Source organism: Onychomys torridus, chromosome 15, assembly GCF_903995425.1.
Source record: "Onychomys torridus chromosome 15, mOncTor1.1, whole genome shotgun sequence".
NCBI classification, from domain to species: Eukaryota; Metazoa; Chordata; class Mammalia; order Rodentia; family Cricetidae; genus Onychomys; species Onychomys torridus.
In genome coordinates, this window is record NC_050457.1 from 71,647,670 (window position 1) to 71,666,303 (window position 18,634).

The 18,634-nt window shown below is 41.7% G+C and overlaps 1 protein-coding gene across 1 annotated transcript; it reads right to left on the reverse strand.

The window, feature by feature from the left end:
• Nucleotides 1-3,898: 3,898 nt before the first annotated feature.
• LOC118596386 (zinc finger protein 58-like) lies at nucleotides 3,899-17,179 on the reverse strand. The gene is made up of 4 exons (XM_036207257.1): nucleotides 16,791-17,179; nucleotides 11,281-11,407; nucleotides 10,415-10,510; nucleotides 3,899-6,312 (listed from the first exon to the last, which is right to left on the reverse strand). Exons 1-4 carry the CDS (start codon nucleotides 16,794-16,796, stop codon nucleotides 4,694-4,696), a joined length of 1,848 nt encoding a protein of 615 aa, XP_036063150.1. The 5' UTR covers nucleotides 16,797-17,179; the 3' UTR covers nucleotides 3,899-4,693.
• Nucleotides 17,180-18,634: the final 1,455 nt, after the last annotated feature.

The window sequence follows — 18,634 nt, forward strand, 5'->3', positions numbered from 1 at the left end:
TAATGTGAGTCAAGACCTTGACAGAAACATTAGGCTTACAGGTCATGTCTGGTCCATATGTTCTGATTTTAATCTTACTACAGCGTTAAAAATCACATTGACTCAGTTGTACTAAAATGATGAAACAATATTGTGTGGGTAATCTTTTTTGTACACTGTGAAGATCTATCTTTGCCAACGCACCTTCTCATTGGTTTAATAAAGACCTCAATGGCAGGTAGCTAGGCAGAAAATGATGGGCAGGATTTCCGGGGACAGAGCAGAAGAGATGAATCTAGCTAAATGGAGAAGCCAACTATAGGCACACCAAGTCAGCCATACAGAATTGTGGAGAGGTTAAAAAAATAAAAATTAAAAAAAAAAGCCATGTGGCAGAATGTAGATTAATAAAGGCAGGTTAATTTAAGTTATAGGAACTAGTTGGGGATAAGCCTAAGTTAAAGGCCAAGCTTTCATAATTAATGAGAAGTCTCCTTGTCATTATTTGCTGGTTGACAGTCTAGACAAGTAAGTAAAACTACACAACACACTACCTGCCACGGCCATACAGTTCATAAGCAATATAAGTTTCTGTGTGCTTTCTTGGTTGGGTCTGAGCGACTGTGGGACTGGCGGGTAAGAGAGATTTCTCCTGAATCTGGGCCAGGCAGGAAAACTATAACTACACACATATAATATCTTAGATAAAATATATTAAGTATTAGACTCAGGTTCTTTAGGATAGGACACCTTTTGGAATGATCTTGGTAACATGCCACCTACCCATGCTCTAGACTTCCCTGGAGTTTACTATGTGTTTTTTGCTTGATATTGTTTGCACTTATTGTAATTCCAACGTATCTAAGTCATTATCCCTCATTACTCCTGGACAATATTTGATAACCATCTCTTTGTATATAGTCTTGTATTAGGTTAGAACTTTCTTATTTAGACAAAAGGGGGAGATGTAGTGGATAGCCATCCCAGCATTGGCCTGGAAGTTCCAACCCCCATTGAGGCTTCAGTAATGATCACGCCCACAAGGCGGGGCAGAGGAGGGAGCAGAAGACAGAGGATCAGGAGGAGGACGCTGTCTTGGTTTGGGGACGCTGGATGCTGGAGGTAGACTGAGCAGAGTTCTCCAGAGAACACCGCCGGACTGTGCTATACCTTTGCAGACCCTGCAACCTACCCCTTCATTTGTAAGTTAGCCCACAAAATAAACCTCCCTTTTAACTACGTGGAGTGGCCATAATAATTTCACCAATGAAGGAAGAAAGAAAGAAAAAAGAAAGAAAGGAAGGAAGGAAGGAAGGAAGGAAGGAAGGAAGGAAGGAAGGAGGAAAAAGGAAAGACATGGAGACATTGTTAATTAGGAAAACTCAGCCCATAGCTAAGGCTTGTCCCACCAGCTCTTATAACTTAAATGAACCCATTTCTATTCATCTAATTGTTGCCACATGACTTGTGGTTTTTACCTCTCCTCCTGCATGTCTTGTTCTCTTGGAGTCTCCCTGGTGAGTCCAACTTTCTTCTTCCTAGAGCTCTGTAGCTAGAAGTTTCTCTGGTCCTGCCTGGGCCCCGCAATCCCATGTCCTGCTTATATGTCCTGACACAGGCTTAATATTATTTATAACAGCTTGGCCATTAGCTCAAGCTAACTACTGACTAGCTCTTATACTTAAAACTCAGCCCATTTCTGTTCATCTATAGGTTGCCCCGTGTTCCATGGCTTTACCTGTGTGCCATTACATGCTGCTCCCTGGACAGCAGGCTGGCATCTCCTGACTCAGCCTTTCTCTTCCCAGAATTCTCCTTGTCTGCATATCCTGCCTATACTTCCTGCCTTGCTACTGGCCAATCAGTGTTTTATTAAACCAGTGTACAAAAGCATTATCCCACAGCAGAATATAGTGTTAATTTGACTAGTAGCAACTTTTAAACCTTTGGCTTAACCATATGCTTAAAAATATCTATGTAAAGAGCAGGTTCCTGTTGAGACAGGGCACTCACTTCTTCAGTTCTTTGATTACCTGTCCCTCCATAAACCAGGAGCTCTCCTGCAAGGTCTGCAGCCCTTGGCTGGATCCTATCCCCTTGAGTCTCAATACATACCGACTTCAGGTCCCTGTTCATGGCGCCACTCTGCCGAGGTCCAGCCTTGGCTAGAGTTCAGGTCCTGAGACAGGGAAGGGGTATCAGCTGCAAGGAAAATTTCTGATCACCAAGTAGATCACACTCAAGTGGCCCCAAATAGCTCAGATTGTCTTTATTTATACTTAAACAGTTTTCTCTTACCAGACTTAACATGAAAAAGCCTATTATTGGCTTCTATTTTTGACTTTAAGAAATACATCACAATTTAAGGAATACATTGTGACCATTATGAAAGTCCCCATTGTTCCTCTTTATGCTTCCCCAGATACACCTTCCACCCACTGCGTAACCTTATTCTAGACATAGAGCTCAGCATTTTTGCAGGCCTAACTAAATATTGAGTGAGACACATTCTGCTCTCACAGCATGTATGTCAGTTGTCAGCTTCTCATGATTACAAAGTTACAAAGCAATAGGCCTGGGCACAATGCTTTAAGGACAACAATATCCAAACCCAGACAATTCTTTCATGTCTGCACGATATATTTTTATACAGCTCCCTTTTGTACAAGCGGGTCCCATATCTCAATCTCTCTGTAAAAGGCAGATCTTGATAAAGCACTCTTTTTTCACCTCACTATACCATACTTCTTCCACCAATATAAGCTCCAGGGTATGGTAAAGATGGGTCTACCGATCCCACACTTTGTATTGTATTTTTTCCTCCAGGGCCATACGAGATCCTACCAACGAATCTATGCTTGCTTTCCAGGGAACTGACTCTCAACAGTTGGTACCATGTGTATTCCTGAGGCTTTCTTCGGAGTCTGTGTACGCATGCTCTGTCCTCCTTTCCCCAACTGTGAAACATGGTTAAATTTTCTCATATGTCCCTAACTATCTCCATTGAGTCAGAAAAGTTCCCAGGGTTGAGAACTGGAGTTAGTAACTCCAGATAAGGGATTTGAGAAGCAATAACCACCTGCTGAATCTTAGGGTAAAGTATTTGAAAAGGAACAGAATTTCCAGGGGAAAATTACAACTGTTGCATGTGTGACTGACAACATAAAACTAAAATCTGCCCAAGAATCACCAATATTATGGCAGAGAAGAGCGCCTGCAGGCCGCACAAATATGCAAATTCCTGTGCTGTCCAGTGGACCACTGGTCCATGCCAAGTGAGAGTCCGTTTCCACAGGTGCCTTGTTCTGAGGAAACCCATTGTACAGGTGGTCATGTGCTGATCCAAAACTAGGGTGTACGGCTCCCAACAAGGGACCTCTTTTACAATGTGTGACACAGGTGTCAATTTTAGAGGAGGGCCCTCCACAGGCTAATATTCTCTACACTGCAGCCAATGTGCATCTGTGTATTATTCTCCATCTACAACACAACTAATATTTTCTGGTGGGTGTGGAGAGGTGCCTGACTCTGTGGGTATAAAGATGAGAACTTGGGATCCTGATTCTGTGGGAATAGAGATGAGAACTTGGGTTCATTTAGTTAGGATCCACTTATTAGAATAACAGCGTTCAATTCTCCCTAGGGCTTATCATCTACTCAGGCAAAAGTCTATCACCAAACTAGCATCACATCAGTTATTATTTGTGGAATAAGCACTAAATCCAATCAGAAAATGATTGGTTATTCTCATAACTTTCCTGTCATTATTGCTCTACAAGCACTGTTTGGTTTTTTAAGATTTATTTATTATGTATACAGTGTTCTGTTTGTATGTATGTCTGCACACCAGAAGAGGGTACCAGATCTCATTATAGATGATTGTGAGCCACCATGTGGTTGCTGGGAACTGAACTCTGGACCTCTGGTGGAGCAGTCAGTGCTGTTAACCTCTGAACCATGTCTCCAGCACCACTGTTTTTTATCTGAGGCATAGCAGCTGCACCTGATACTATCTCTGCCTCAACTGCTGCTGAGGCCTTAGACCTGAAGAGCCTTCCTGTAGTTTTAACTAAGTCTATAGCCTTTTATTTTATCAATAAGATTCAGGAACCAGATGCTGGGTGAAAACCTGCTAGCTCAGAGAGACCGAGCTTCTTACACACCGAGGGGATATATTACAGGAGCTTGGATGACTCCACTGGGAAAAACAACAGTAACTATGACACAGCCCAGATCTCAGACTCCAGGCACCCAGTGGACAAAGTTAGGACATGGTAAAGGTTTCAGGGAACATTTACAGTTACAGAAGAAAGAGACTCATTAATCGAGGCAAGTTTCAAACACATTGCTTGAACAAACTGTTGGAGGTCGCAGCAAAGAGAAGTTTCCAGTGTTCTCTTAGTGGTTTTTTTGTTTGTTTGTTTGTTTTGCTATTGCAAGTTAGATGTTCCTGTTGACATTCCAAAATAATTAACTTAACATTCTCTACTATGTATTTATTTGAGCTGGAAAGATCTGCAGTGTTAGCAAAGATTTTACCACAATTCACACACTCAAGGAGTTTGTAGTCAGAATGAATCATTTGATGTGTTTTAAGGGTTGAAGAAGTAAACTTTTTAAGACATTTGTAGGATTTCTCTCTGGTATGATCTAATATCATGTGTTGAGTAAGGATATAAAGATTAACAAGGTCTTTGTCACATTACCCACACTATTAAGGATTGTCTTCAGAATGAATTTTCTTTTTTTGTTTATGTCGCCTAAGGGATGAAGATGATGAAAAACATCTGCCACACTCTTCACACTTATAAGGATTGTCTTCAGAGTGAATTTTTTGATGTCGGCGAAGAGATGAAGATAAGTAAAAACATTTGCCACACTCATCACACTTGAATGATTTCTCCCCAGTATGAATTGTCTGATGTTCTTGAAAGTTTGTAAAGTAGGAAAACCTTTTGCCACATTCTGCACACTTGTAGGGATTGTCTTCAGAATGGATTGCTTGATGTCGTCTAAGGGATGAAGATGAGCAAAAACATTTGCCACACTCCTCACACTTGTGTGGTTTCTCTCCAGTATGGACTGTCTGATGTTCTTGAAGGCGTGCAAAGGAGGAAAACCTTTTGCCACATTCTGCACATTTGTAGGGATTATCTTCAGAGTGGATTGTTTGATGTCGAATAAGGGATGAAGACGAGCAAAAACACTTGCCACACTCCTTGCACTTGTAGGCTTTCTCTGCAGTATGAACTCTCATGTGTCTCCGACAGGCTGAGTATTTACGAAAGGCTTTGTGACATTCTTCACACTTGTATGGTTTCTCTCCAGTATGAATTGCTTGATGTTCCCGAAGACTCCTAGAACAGGAAAACCATTTACCACACTTTGCACACTTATAGGGACTATCTTCAGAATGGATTGATTGATGTCGTCTAAGGGATGAAGATGAGGAAAAACATTTGCCACACTCCTCACACTTGCATGGTTTCTCTCTAGTATGGACCATCTGATGTTCTTGAAGGTGTGCAAAGTAGGAAAATCTTTTGCCACACTCTGCACACTTGTAGGGATTGTCTTCAGAGTGGATTGTTTGATGTCGTTTAAGCGATGAAGGTGAGCAAAAACACTTGCCACACTCCTCACACTTGTAGGGTTTCCTTGTAGTAAGAGCTGCCCTGTTCCCAATGAGGAAAGCAGGCTTAGTAAATCCTTTTCCACTCAGTTCACACTGGTAGGATTTCTCTGCAATATGACCTCTCATATGTCTCCAAAAGGATGAGTGATAACGAAAGGCTTTGTGACATTCTTCACACTTGTACAATTTCTCTCCAGTATGGATTATTTGATGGACTTGAAGACGTAAAGAACAAGAAAACCTTTTTCCACATTCTTCACACTTGTAGGGATTGTTTCCCCAATGAATTCGTTGATGTTGCTTAAGGTATGAAGGAAAATAAAATGCTTTGCCACATTCTTCACACTTGTATGGCTTCTCTCCAGAATGAATTCTTTGATGTTGCTTCAGGAGTGGAGGATAGTAAAATGCTCTGCCACATTTTTCACACTTGTAGGATTTTTCATCAGTATGAGTTTTCTGGTGTATAAAAAGTGATGAGCGAGTATTAAAGGTCTTAAGACATCCTTTACACATGTAGGGTTTGTCTCCAGTATGAAGTCTCTGGTGTATAGATAGGGTTTTTTGAGAACTAAGGGCCTTTCCACATTCTTCACACTTGTAAAGTTTCTTCCCTGTATGAATTCTCTGGCGTTGAATAAGCAGGGATTTACAATCAATGGACTTGCTGTAATTGTTACAGTCATTGGGTGCTGTTCCTGTTAAGCAAAAGTTGAGATATGAACAAAATTAAGAAATATTTTCATTCTTATAATGCTTACTTTTATATGGAGATATATATTTACTCATACATATTGAAGCATCAATGAGAAACTACAGTATAGTTCACAACCTATAGGCACTGAGCATGAAATATAAAATATTGTAAGTAGAAATAAACTATACTCTTAATAAGGGCACAACCAAATAGAATATAGACACAATGGCATATTATTAAAGTTTTAATAGCTAAGTAAGTTGTAAGAGCATTTTACTAGGAGAAATAAGCCCCTTAAAGAATAGAAATGTTATATGTCCAGACATCCCTGAAATTATAAAATATCCAAGCCTGTAAAAGAAAAAGTTTATTGTGATTGTGTCAAAATACAAAACTTTTATCTTCCACATGGAGTTTTATTTTGGAAGGTACAAAAGATTTGCTGAACAAGAAGTAGATAGATGGTCCACAACAAGGCTAAATAATATAGCTCAAAAATTCAGGACAGTACTTCATGTTTTATTTGAATGACAAGAAAATATATAACTGAAATGTTTCAAATCATGATTAAGAAAAAAAAAAAACTTCAGGTTCACCTGTGAATTACAGTAATTTTGCTGAGACAACATGTTGGTCAATGACTAGATGAAAAAATGACTTGTTTCCTTTTTTATTTTTGCTTTCTCAAGACAAGTTTTTTTTTGTTTTTTTTTTTTGTGTGTGTGTGTGTGTGTGTGTGTGTGTGTCTGTGTGTGTGTGTGTAGACCTTGCTGTCCTGGAACTCACTATCTAGACCAGACTGGCCTCAAAATCAGAGATCCGCCTTCCTCTGCCTCCCAAGTGCTGGGATCCATGGAGAAGGTCACCATGCCTGGGAAATGAAATTGTATATTTCTAAGATTTATTCATTTATAAGAGTAAACAGATATTAGGCTCTGAATAGAGAGAGACAATGAACAAGGCATGAAAACAGAAAATTTATATTAACCCATGAAGTAGACAGAGCAGAGCTCATAGTTATTTTGCAATTTTACACTGTCCTTATGTACTTTATCAATGTGTTGTACCCATCCACTGAAATATAAAGGGGATATATAAGAAATGATCATAGGATATCCACACCTCCAAAATAATACCAAAATGTGGTGATATTTTGTGTATGCTCTAACAAAGCTTGCCTGAAGATCAGAGGGCAAAACCAGCTACTAGTTAGCCACAGAGGCCAGGCAGTGGTGGCACACACCTTTAATCCCAGTACTTGAGATCTTATGCCTTTGCTCCCAGTACTTGGGAGGCACACATGCCTTTAATCCCAGCACTAGGAAAGTTGAGACAGGAAGTGATATGGCTGGGTGGAGAAAGGAATATAAGGTGGGAGGAGACAGGAGTGTAGTGGATAGCCATCCCAGCATTGGCCTGGAAGTTCCAACCCCCATTGAGGCTTCAGTAATGATCACGCCCACAAGGCGGGGCAGAGGAGGGAGCAGAAGACAGAGGATGAAGAGGAGGTCGCGCTCTTGGTTCGGGGACACTGGACGCAGGAGGTAGACCGGACAGAGTTCTCCAGAGAACACCGCCAGACTGTGCTATACCTTTGCCAGACCCTGCAACCTACCCCTTCATTTGTAAGTTACCCTACTAAATAAACCTCCCTTTTAACTACGTGGAGTGGCCTTAATAATTTCACCAATACAGGAGCTCAGTCTTTTTGGTTGAGGAGTTGGTGAGGTGAGAGGTAGCTTGGCTTGTTCCTTTGTCTCTCTGATCTTTCAGCATTTACCCCAACATCTGGCTCTGGGATTTTATTAAGAGCTGTGGGAGCCCACAACTGACTCAGTTTCCCAGTTAAATCTGAAGTCTATTTTGTGTCAATAGAGTTCAAGCTTGCTTGCTCCAGGGCTTGTGAGAATGTACTGATTAGCCTGCAGAGTCTCCTTGAAGGGCTATGAGAACGTCCTGGTTAGCCCACAGGAAGGAACACACCAGCTAGCTAGATGCAGGCTGCTGATGCCAGCCAGAGGTACATCAAGATAGAAAATGAAACTGCCTGCTCCTTGATGCAAGCTAGGATAGATACTGGTTGAATGCCTGTGCTCTGCATTGTTCTACCTCTGTCCTTCAAAACTCTATATAAGCTGGCTGTGAAATAAACTCGGGGCTGTCCAGTATTGACTGGCAGACCTCTTGACTCTTTTCTGTCTTCTTGATTGTCTCTACAATCTGCACGCCTCTACCCAGCTGACAAAGACCAATTTGGATTCCTGCTCTATCAAGGAATACTCTAGCGGTGGCGACCAAGCTATATGATCTCACTGATCCATCCGTGTGCAATAAGGTCCAAGTAGGGGCAGAACACAGGACACTGTGGCAGCCACCAGCCCAGAGCCTGTAGAGTAGGCTGGAGCAAAACCCCCATATATCCAAGGACCCTAGACAGCTTCTAAGTCTAGGGTTCTAGCTCAGTGTGTGGACAAAATGTTGTAGTCAGGCTTTCTATTTGTTGGAGGCCTGTAGAATGAATCCTAATTGGTCTACGAAAAACCCTGAGCCAGATATCAGGGTCAATGCTGAAAGATCAGAACAAGCCATTAGACAGACTTATTACCTCTCCACCAACTCCTCAGATAAAAGGGGGTGAGATCTTGTCTCTACAAATCCTCAAACTGAATGGGGTGAGATCCTGAACACCCACCTTATATTCCTGTCTCCACCTCCCTAGTGCTGGGATTAAAAGTGTGAACCACCACTGCAACCTGGCTCTGTTTCTCTTTTAGACAGATTCAATCTTATATAGCCCAAGGTGACTTTAAACTCCTGAACTCCCTGCTTCCTCCCAAGTACAGGGATTATAGGTGTGTGTCACCACTGCCTAGCCTCCAGTGGCTAGCTCTTCCCTCAGATCTTCGGGCAAGCTTTATTTGTTATAGCACAAACAAAATACCACCACAGAGGCCCTTCCTGCTTGTGCCATGAGACAGAAGATAAAAGCCAAGTTGGGTCCTTTCTGCTGGGTCTGCAGGCCTGCTTCCTCTGGGATGTGACATTCTGTCTGTTCTTGGTACTACTTTGCTCTGTGGCTGAGGTCAGCCTTGGTCTCTGCTCCACCTCACTTTCACTTCTAGAACTTTCTGAGTTGCTTAGATGTCTAGTTTTATGGTTTTCTGTTTAAATATCTCTAGGCTGCAGGTACTTAAGTAGTTAAAGCTTGAAGGTTGATCCACAAAGAAGCCAATATGTTCCTGTCTCATAGAATCAGTATTGTATCCTAAACACTGAAATCTTTCTAAGAGGCAAAACACATAGAAAACTTTCAGGTTGTCTGCCTACATCTAAGACATACAATACAGTCATGGATATTTAAATTACTGTGTTCAGTCTTATTGAGAAACAAATGCCATTTGAATATAGATAATATTTTTATAAGTCTTCATATGCTGTTTTAGCTCACTGAAAAGCTGGATCTGGAAAAAAGATATCCCCCTCCCACATCGAACCCAAGCACATTTCTCTTAAAGTTTCTTCAAGCTCCCCTGTCCTGGGTCAGGCTGGCTCCCTGACTCTGACATGCAGAAGGAGAACATCAGGACTCCTCAGGAAAAGATACCATTCACATGAGAACAGTTAAGAGGTGAACTATTTCCAAGAGAGGCTACTATTATTTACTTCACGGTAGAAGGATATGTAGAATAAAAACAATTAATGGGATCATCATCCTTAAAAAGGATAAAATGGACACACTCTATACAGGCCAGGAAAACTAAAACTGAGTTTCTAGATGGACCTCTGCAGTGATGTGAGTCTGCTCTGAAGCCCAGCAAATAATAGATTCATCTGCATAGAGCAGCATTCCCCTGAGTCTTAACATTACAATGTAGATTTAAAAACTGAAGACCCTTGAAGGCCTCTGCAAATACATGCACAGCTCACCATAGGGGAATTACAAAATTGGGAGCCTTAAGCCATCATGAATGTCTGAGATGTCTTTCTTTGATAACAAAGACATGAAGGAAAGACTTAAAGAATTATCTCCATAACAACATCATCTTTCAATGCACAGAGGAAAGCCTGCCTTTCTGCCCCTCGAAGCCCTCATTCCTACCCACCTGGGTGCACAGTGTCTGTTGCTTGTCTCTTCAGATCCCCAGGCCCTTGTGTTTGCTCCAGAAATGTCACCAGGTGTGGCTTAGAGACAGCAAGACCTGTTTGAAGGAAAAGGGAACAAGAGTGTTGAAGTGTTCTACTGGGAATCGACATGTCCCTCCCAGTACACTGTTTATAAGGAGAGATGATGGAATAATTGACTGCAGACATCAGTTCCTTAAATGTTTTCTCACAGGACCACTACCGTACATGAAGCAATATACAATGTTCAGATTCTGAGTTTCATTTAAAGGGAAAAAACATTAAAATTCTTAGGAATTTAGCAGAATTGCTGTATCTGGAATACACATTAGAATAAATACTTTTGCGGGGCGGTGGTGGTGCACACCTATAATCCCAGCACTCGGGAGGCAGAGGCAGGTGGAGCTCTGTGAGTTTGAGGCCAGCCTGGTCTACAAAGTGAGTTCCAGGACAGCCTCCAAAGCTACAGAGAAACCCTGTCTCAAAAAACAAAAAACAAAACAAAACAAAACAAAAAAGAATAAATACTTTTCACTGCATCTAGGGTAAACATTAGAGGGCATATTTGTTTTCTAGTAGTACTTTGACCTTGAAGAATCAAAGTCACTGAATTTCTAACAGTTCCATTAGAGGTACTTTTGAGTGACATATACCTTCAACACTGACAGTTCAAACACACAGAGAGAAAAACAGTGAAATGTTTCTTAGCCATGGAGCAACCTCTCTAATTTTTCTCAATCGAAAGATATGAAAATGGATGTTGAAATGCACTCATGAGATACCACACAAATTGAGAATTCTACATATTGATGGTGAAATAAGAATTCACTATGGATGAGATCCTCACCCAGGAAATCAAGGTTGCTGTAATTCTCCAACATTATATCCCTGTACAAATTCCACTGAGCAGGCTTCAGGCATTCCCTCTCTTCTGCAGAGAACTCAATGGCCACATCCCAGAAGGACAGCATTTCCTGAAATAAAGATCAGTGAATGATATTGCACATTAATTTAATTAAAACCATTATTAACATAAATGTCAAGATGCATTGGGATGGACAGTTCTCCTGTCAATTGACATTAGCTAGGATTTTAGAGAAGAGAAAAACATAATGGAGAAAATGCCTCCCTAATACTGTCCTGTAGCCAAAGGTAGGGGGGCCTTTTCTTAATTAATGATTAATATGAGACAGCACAGTCCATTACGAGTGGTGCCCACCCTGGTCAGGTGATCCTGTTTGGTATAGGAAATCAGAATAATGTGTAGTAGTGTGACATGCTTGTATTATACACTGTACACACATGCACACCCACATGAACATGTCTCACAGAAGAAAGTCCTGGTGAGGGAGAAGGAAACCTCAACACTTCATATGCACACTCACAAATGGAAATGAAATGAAAATACAGAGTCTGGTGCAGCAGCAGCTCTGGCTGAAGCCTGAGTTTCTGAATTTGTACAGAGTTCAGCAGTGACTCCAAAGACAGTGGCAGGAGACATGAGATGGAGCAGGCAAAGGTGAGAACAAGACCTCACAGAAAAATACAAATCTGTGAACACATGAAAGACCAGCAAGCACAGGATATCGACACTGAGAATTTAAAACAGAACCCTTACCTCCAGTCACTTCCTACTTCCTACCTCCTTTTCTCTGACAGCTATCTATTGATGTGTTTGTGATGTTCCTGAGCATGCTTTCCACACTACGCCTGTGCCTCAGGGTGCTGGAGCTGAGAAATATATTTGCCAATGCTACTATTTTCCTATTTCAAAGTTTTCTTTCTGTTTTTCATCTTTTTGTTTGTTTGTTGAGACAAGGTTTTTCCATGGAACAGTCTTGACTGTCTTGGAATGTGTTTTGAAGACCAGGCTGGCCTCAGACTCTCAGAGATATATCTGAAACTGCCTCCCGAGTGCTGGGATTAAAGGAGTGTGCCACCACACCCAGCTGTTTTTCATCTTATTGAGTAAAGTCCAAGAATGACTTATAAGAACAGTCCTACATTATTCCCTTTTTTTTGTTGTTGTTGTTGTTGTTGTTGTTCTTGTTTTTTGTTTTTCTATGTAGCTTTGCACCTTTTCCTGGAACTCACTTGGTAGTCCAGGCTGGCCTTGAACTCACAGAGATCCACCTGGTCTGCCTCCCCAGTTGCTGGGATTAAAGGCGTGCACCACCACCGCCCGGCCTATTCTTCCTCTTTAGTAATACATGAAAATTACCAACAATTGAAGTATTAATGGGATATTTTGTAGTAATTTCATCAGTAAATTTTGGATCATCTTTCTCAGTTATGGTATGCTCATTTTCTGAAACACTATCTTTCAGGCTTCTGAAATGTACCCTACACAATGCATACACACATCTAGCATTCAGAGAAACAGTACAGTGAGCATTGATCACTCTTATCACACTGTTCCAGGGCATGCATTGTTTCTTAAGTCCCCAAGACTCAGCTTCCTGATGTCCCTGGCTGATGGGAAAAACTATACCATCTTCAATTTCTGTGAGTTACAACTCTTTTTTTTTTTTTAATATACTGATGGATCATGTGGATTTATCTTTCTCTGCCTGAAATCATTTCAGTTTCACCCATATTATCACAAATGAAGACCTTTTTTTCCGAAAAAGTTCTCATTCCAACCTCTCTCTTGTCCCCCAACACTCCCTCAAATTAATGATGTCTTCTTTAATTATTTTTACATAGAATGTATATATATATACATATAACTGTATAAATATGAACGGCTGATTCTGCTAAGGGTTGCATGTATGTGTGTTGTGAGGACTGACCCCTTGGCACTGGATGGATAGTGAATGGGTTCACCCTTGGGAAAGACAAATTCTCCCTCTCTCGACAACCTTTATGTACATATTGTATTGGCTGGTTTGTGTGTCAACTTGACACAAACTACAGTCCTCAGAGAGGAAGGAGCCTCTGTTGGGGAAATGCCTCCATGAGATCTAGCTGTAAGGCATTTTCTCAATTGGTGATCAGTGGGGGAGTGCCCAGCTCACGGTGGGTGGTGCTATCACGAGGCTGGTGATCCTGGGTTCTTTAAGAAAGCAGGCAGAACAAGTCATGTGAAGCAAGCCAGTAAGCAGCTCACCTCCATGGTCTCTGCATCAGCTGCTGCCTCTGGGATCCTGCTCTCTTTGAGTTCCTGACCTGAAACCTTCAGTGATGAATAGCAGGGCTGAAGTGTAAGCCAAGTAATGGTCATGATGTTTCACAGGAACAGAAACTCAAGATGCATAGAGTTTGTTTCTTTTTTGATTGTTTTTGTTTTTGGTTTGCTTTTCTAGACAGAGTTTCTCTGTGTAGCCCCAGAATTCACTCTGTATATCAAGCTGTCCTTGAACTCAGAAATCCCCCTATCTCTCCCTCCCAAATGCCGAGATTAAAGGCATGCACCACCACAGCTGGGCCATTATATGTACTTCTTTAGGGGTAGAACCACATAAGATTGCCATCTATAAGGTACCATGTATATCGATGTTGTCATTGTTCAGGTGCTGTTCAGGTAGTTCTATTATTGGGTTACCACTTCTCTCCCTTGGAAGCTTGCAAAGCACCTTCTAGTACTATGAAAACTCATGCATAAATCAGAGGTTCTCAGGTCACACTGAGAGGATTGTTTCTGATATGCATAGTGTTTTCAGTGCTAAAAAGGAGGTGGGCATGCTCTCAAGACTTTCGGAGCTGTGGAAAGGTCTGCTCTGTAACAATGATTAAATTGAAAATGTCCTCTAATAAAAGGCAAAGGGAAGCAGCAACAAGGAGGTCAATACATCTTCATATCAAAGCAGACTGGAGAAATTTGGTGAACAGAACACTCTGATTTCTCAAGGGAAAATCAGCTGACCTGTGTTGAAAGCATCTTTGCAGCTCATTGAGCATGTTCCAAAATCTACGAGTGAGAAAACAAAACACAACAGTTTCCCCTCTTTTTTTAAATGATAAGATTGCCAAGTATAGGGAAAATTGGTCACCATGGAAATGGTAAAATCCAGACAGCGTGAAGATGGAAAATGCTGTTCTCCAAGAGAATTAGAGCAGGTCCCCAAAGGAGAACTCACTGCACTGATCACTTCCTAAAGGAGCCCAGCTTAAGGGGACACTGTTCTACATGGGGGATGTGTCTCCTGTCCTGGGGCCAGCCTCCTGTGACATGCTGTGGATGGAGGGAATACGTCTGTAAAACAAGATAGCATTTAGGAGGGATTTTACCCAATATTATTAATGGCAAACATTTCAAGGTAATTTGAAACTGGCAAAATTTACTTTCTACAGAGAAGAAATGCAAATAATGTCTGGTCTGAGGTAGGCAACCTGTCATTCATTAAAACTTGCTGCACGTTCTCAATATAATTGGGAGGTGGAAACCTGCACTCTACTTGAACGGAGGCTGGTCCTAGAACAACAGAATGGACAGAGTAGATGTGATAAGCACTCCTGCATCTCCTGTCAGCATCCCTCAGAGATGTCTTTTCTGAGAGTCAGACAAAAGTGAAGACTAGCAGAAGATTGGTGGGAAGTCCAAGCCAGAGTCAGGTTCCTAGCGATAGTGACCCTCCATTCAAAGCAGCATATCTACTGATTACATGACATAGTACTTAAAATACACACTATCCACCTTAAGAAGTAGCAAGTCTGTGGTGTGACATTTTGTTTGTATTCTGACAAATCAAGCTTGTCTGGGGAATCAGAGGGTGGAGTTAGCCACCAGTTAACCATAGAGACCAGACAGGGGAAGGCATCCCAGCTGCAGCTGCAGAAAAAGACCCAGGAATGTAACCACAACAGCCACATCAGTCAAGAAATGCAGAATGGAAATGAAGAAATAATTGAAGTCTCAGATCAGATATGAAAGGAGCAAGCTGGAAAAATCAGTGAAACCAGAAGAAATCAGCATCAGGTCATGATAATAACAAACACAGATTAATATCCAAAAAGAATGAACCATCACTGCATATAGAGAGGAATATTCTAGGCAGTTAAAGAGGAATTCTTCTTCACAGAGTAAATGCAAACAAGTATATAATCACCAAAATTTAATATCTACAACAAAAGCATGATAGTGAATAAAGTTTAAATTACATGTGGAATGGGCCACAGAAGTTAAGGACATGTAGTAAGTCAGCAATGTGCTGATTGCATGGATTTGTCATGGCGCTCACTGTAAGAAACATGAAATGAACATAGAAAGTATTTATCATGAACATGAAGTATGTTTAAATGTTTTCTGACACAGACTCTGGCTTTCAGTTTCCTATGAAGCAGGGGAAGACCAGAGGTCCTGTCTCCCCTCACAAATGCAGAGATGTGCAATACAGTAGACTGAAGTTTCTTTACATCACAGGTCTGTTTACTTTAAATCACATTTAAATCTGTGAGTTCTTCCTCACCCTGATGACCTGACACAAAAATCTGGCTTTGTAACACACGACCATGAGAGTTTTTCATCTGTTCCTAGACACCCTTCTTCTAGACAAGTTCAGTAATGTCAAGGCCAGATGAAGACATGTTGACACAACCATTTGAGGACAATCAGACATCGTGTCCCTTTTACAATTACTCAGCCCTGAATTAAGGATGGAGGACCTTTCAAAGATTTAAGAAAACCCAGCCCTCAAGGTGAAGCTGGGTTCAGCTTCCCTAGTCCCCGTTCAGCTTTGCACTGGGTCTTTCCCTCCATATGTCTGCAGATGTGTGTTCTCTCACCCTAGTCAAAGCTTTTCTAGAGCAGCTGATTCTGGTAGATCTGTCAGCTGTGTTCCAGAATTTCCCACCGGTGAACTGTTGGGACTCAGGGGTTTTTTGTTTTTTCCTTTCTTAATTCTTTAGCCGGCAGAAAAAAATGAACACAATCAAGACCCCAAGACTGTACACTAGGCCGGCTACAGAGTTCAGGAAGGACTCGGAAACCCGTTTGCTCTATAGATTCTGAGAAATCTGACAGCGTCCATGTGAGATGGCTCAGCTAGAGAAGCATGCTTCCCCACCAGAGCTGCTCACTGAGCTCCCAGCTCCGCCTCAGGAGCAGGCAGTCAGCTGACCATCATTAGTTTGCAATCCTGGACTTGCACTATCAACTACTCCGCGATACCGGGAGGCTCTCCTGTCCCAGAAGCCCAAGGCGGACTCGGGCTGCGCGCGGGCAAACCATCACTTAGGGCACAGTCCCTATTGCCCTCACCCAAGCCCTGACCTGCAACCTCACCTGTCCCAGCCAGTATAGCACAGCACCTGCAAGGCAGCTTCTTCCGCCCTCCCACCCAGCCCAGGTCCGCTCCCCTCAAGACGGATCCCGTCATTCTGCTCAGTGCCTCAGGCTGAGCTGCACCCTGGACCAACCTCCATGTCAGAGATGCAAGAGGATTGTAGAGCAGGGCAGGACTCTCGCCCAACTTTGCGGAAGCTCCACTGGTGTGGACTAAACGCCAGAAAGGGATTTCCTGGACGGCTCCCTGTGATGTCACAGTCGCATGGACTACATTTCCCAGAAGTCTGGGTGAAGGAATTCCTGGAATCCTTGTAGAAGGATATTTACTCTTCCTGGATTGTTGTCTGGCTGCTTGCAGTACAGTATAAGAGGAAGAAGCAGAGTGCCCTGGACAGCGGTTAGGCCTGAGAAAAACCAATTGCACGAATGTCTGATTACAGCAAGCTTCATTTTACAGGTGCCCCAGGAACTGGCCGGCTGGCTTTCTCTCCCAAAGTCAGTATTTCAGAGAGCACTCCCTCATTGCCTTTTGAAGTCCCTTAATGGGGAAGGAATAGGGGTTATAGAAAACAGCAGTTGAGATAATTGGCAGTTAGAAAGAACGAAATTAAAAAAAAAAAAAAAAAAGATGGTTCAATAATACATCATGTGGGAGGGGAATCATCAAGGTATCTGGAAAAACATTTTCATAAGGCAAAAGCCCAATCATATCACAGGTTATTTTTGTAAGTTAAATGGTGAGCATACATCATGGGGTCACAAGTTCAGCATAGGTTGAAACATGTTTTGCAAGGAACTTTGGTCTTAGAAAACAGAAACTTATTCTTGTAAGGTATGGAGACTCTATAACAACATGGTTTCTGAACAACAATTTGACTATTGTTTTGGTTCAAACAGCCATGGTTAGTCAGTCTGGTGTTCACTTCCAGATAATCAACTCAAACTGTGTTAATGTGAGTCAAGACCTTGACAGAAACATTAGGCTTACAGGTCATGTCTGGTCCATATGTTCTGATTTTAATCTTACTACAGCGTTAAAAATCACATTGACTCGGTTGTACTAAAATGATGAAACAATATTGTGTGGGTAATCTTTTTTGTACACTGTGAAGATCTATCTTTGCCAACGCACCTTCTCATTGGTTTAATAAAGACCTCAATGGCAAGTAGCTAGGCAGAAAATGATGGGCAGGATTTCCGGGGACAGAGCAGAAGAGATGAATCCAGCTGAATGGAGAAGCCAACTATAGGCACACCAAGTCAGCCATACAGAATTGTGGAGAGGTTAAAAAAATAAAAATTAAAAAAAAAAAGCCATGTGGCAGAATGTAGATTAATAAAGGCAGGTTAATTTAAGTTATAGGAACTAGTTGGGGATAAGCCTAAGTTAAAGGCCAAGCTTTCATAATTAATGAGAAGTCTCCTTGTCATTATTTGCTGGCTGACAGTCTAGACAAGTAAGTAAAACTACACAACACACTGCCTTGGGAATAAGTATCTTTTAAAGATGATTTTGAAAGCATCCTTGGTGTGCCTGAGTGTGTTCTTGAACTCGTTCTAACTCTAGGGTACTCCAAGCAGCACTCCATGCCTCTTTCATTTGTCATGTTCATTCCTTAGATGGATTTTTCTGTAGACCACCAGCTCTCTCTCTCACAAACACAAACACACACACACACACACAAAAAAAAGAAAAGAAAAGAAAAGAAAAGAAAGGAAGGAAGGAAGAAAAAAGAAAAGACATGGAGACATTGTTAATTAGGAAAACTCAGCCCATAGCTAAGGCTTGTCCCACCAGCTCTTATAACTTAAATGAACCCATTTCTATTCATCTAATTGTTGCCACATGACTTGTGGTTTTTACCTCTCCTCCTGCATGTCTTGTTCTCTTGGAGTCTCCCTGGTGAGTCCAACTTTCTTCTTCCTAGAGCTCTGTAGCTAGAAGTTTCTCTGGTCCTGCCTGGGCCCCGCAATC

Bases quoted from the DNA above. Each gene is read 5' to 3' on its own strand.
- LOC118596386 (XM_036207257.1), bottom strand. The intron at 10,511-11,280 runs GTGAGGATCTCA...TCCTTCAAACAG, and splicing joins CAGCAACCTTGATTTCCTGG to GTCTTGCTGTCTCTAAGCCA. The intron at 6,313-10,414 runs GTGGGTAGGAAT...TTTGCTTAACAG, and splicing joins AACAGACACTGTGCACCCAG to GAACAGCACCCAATGACTGT.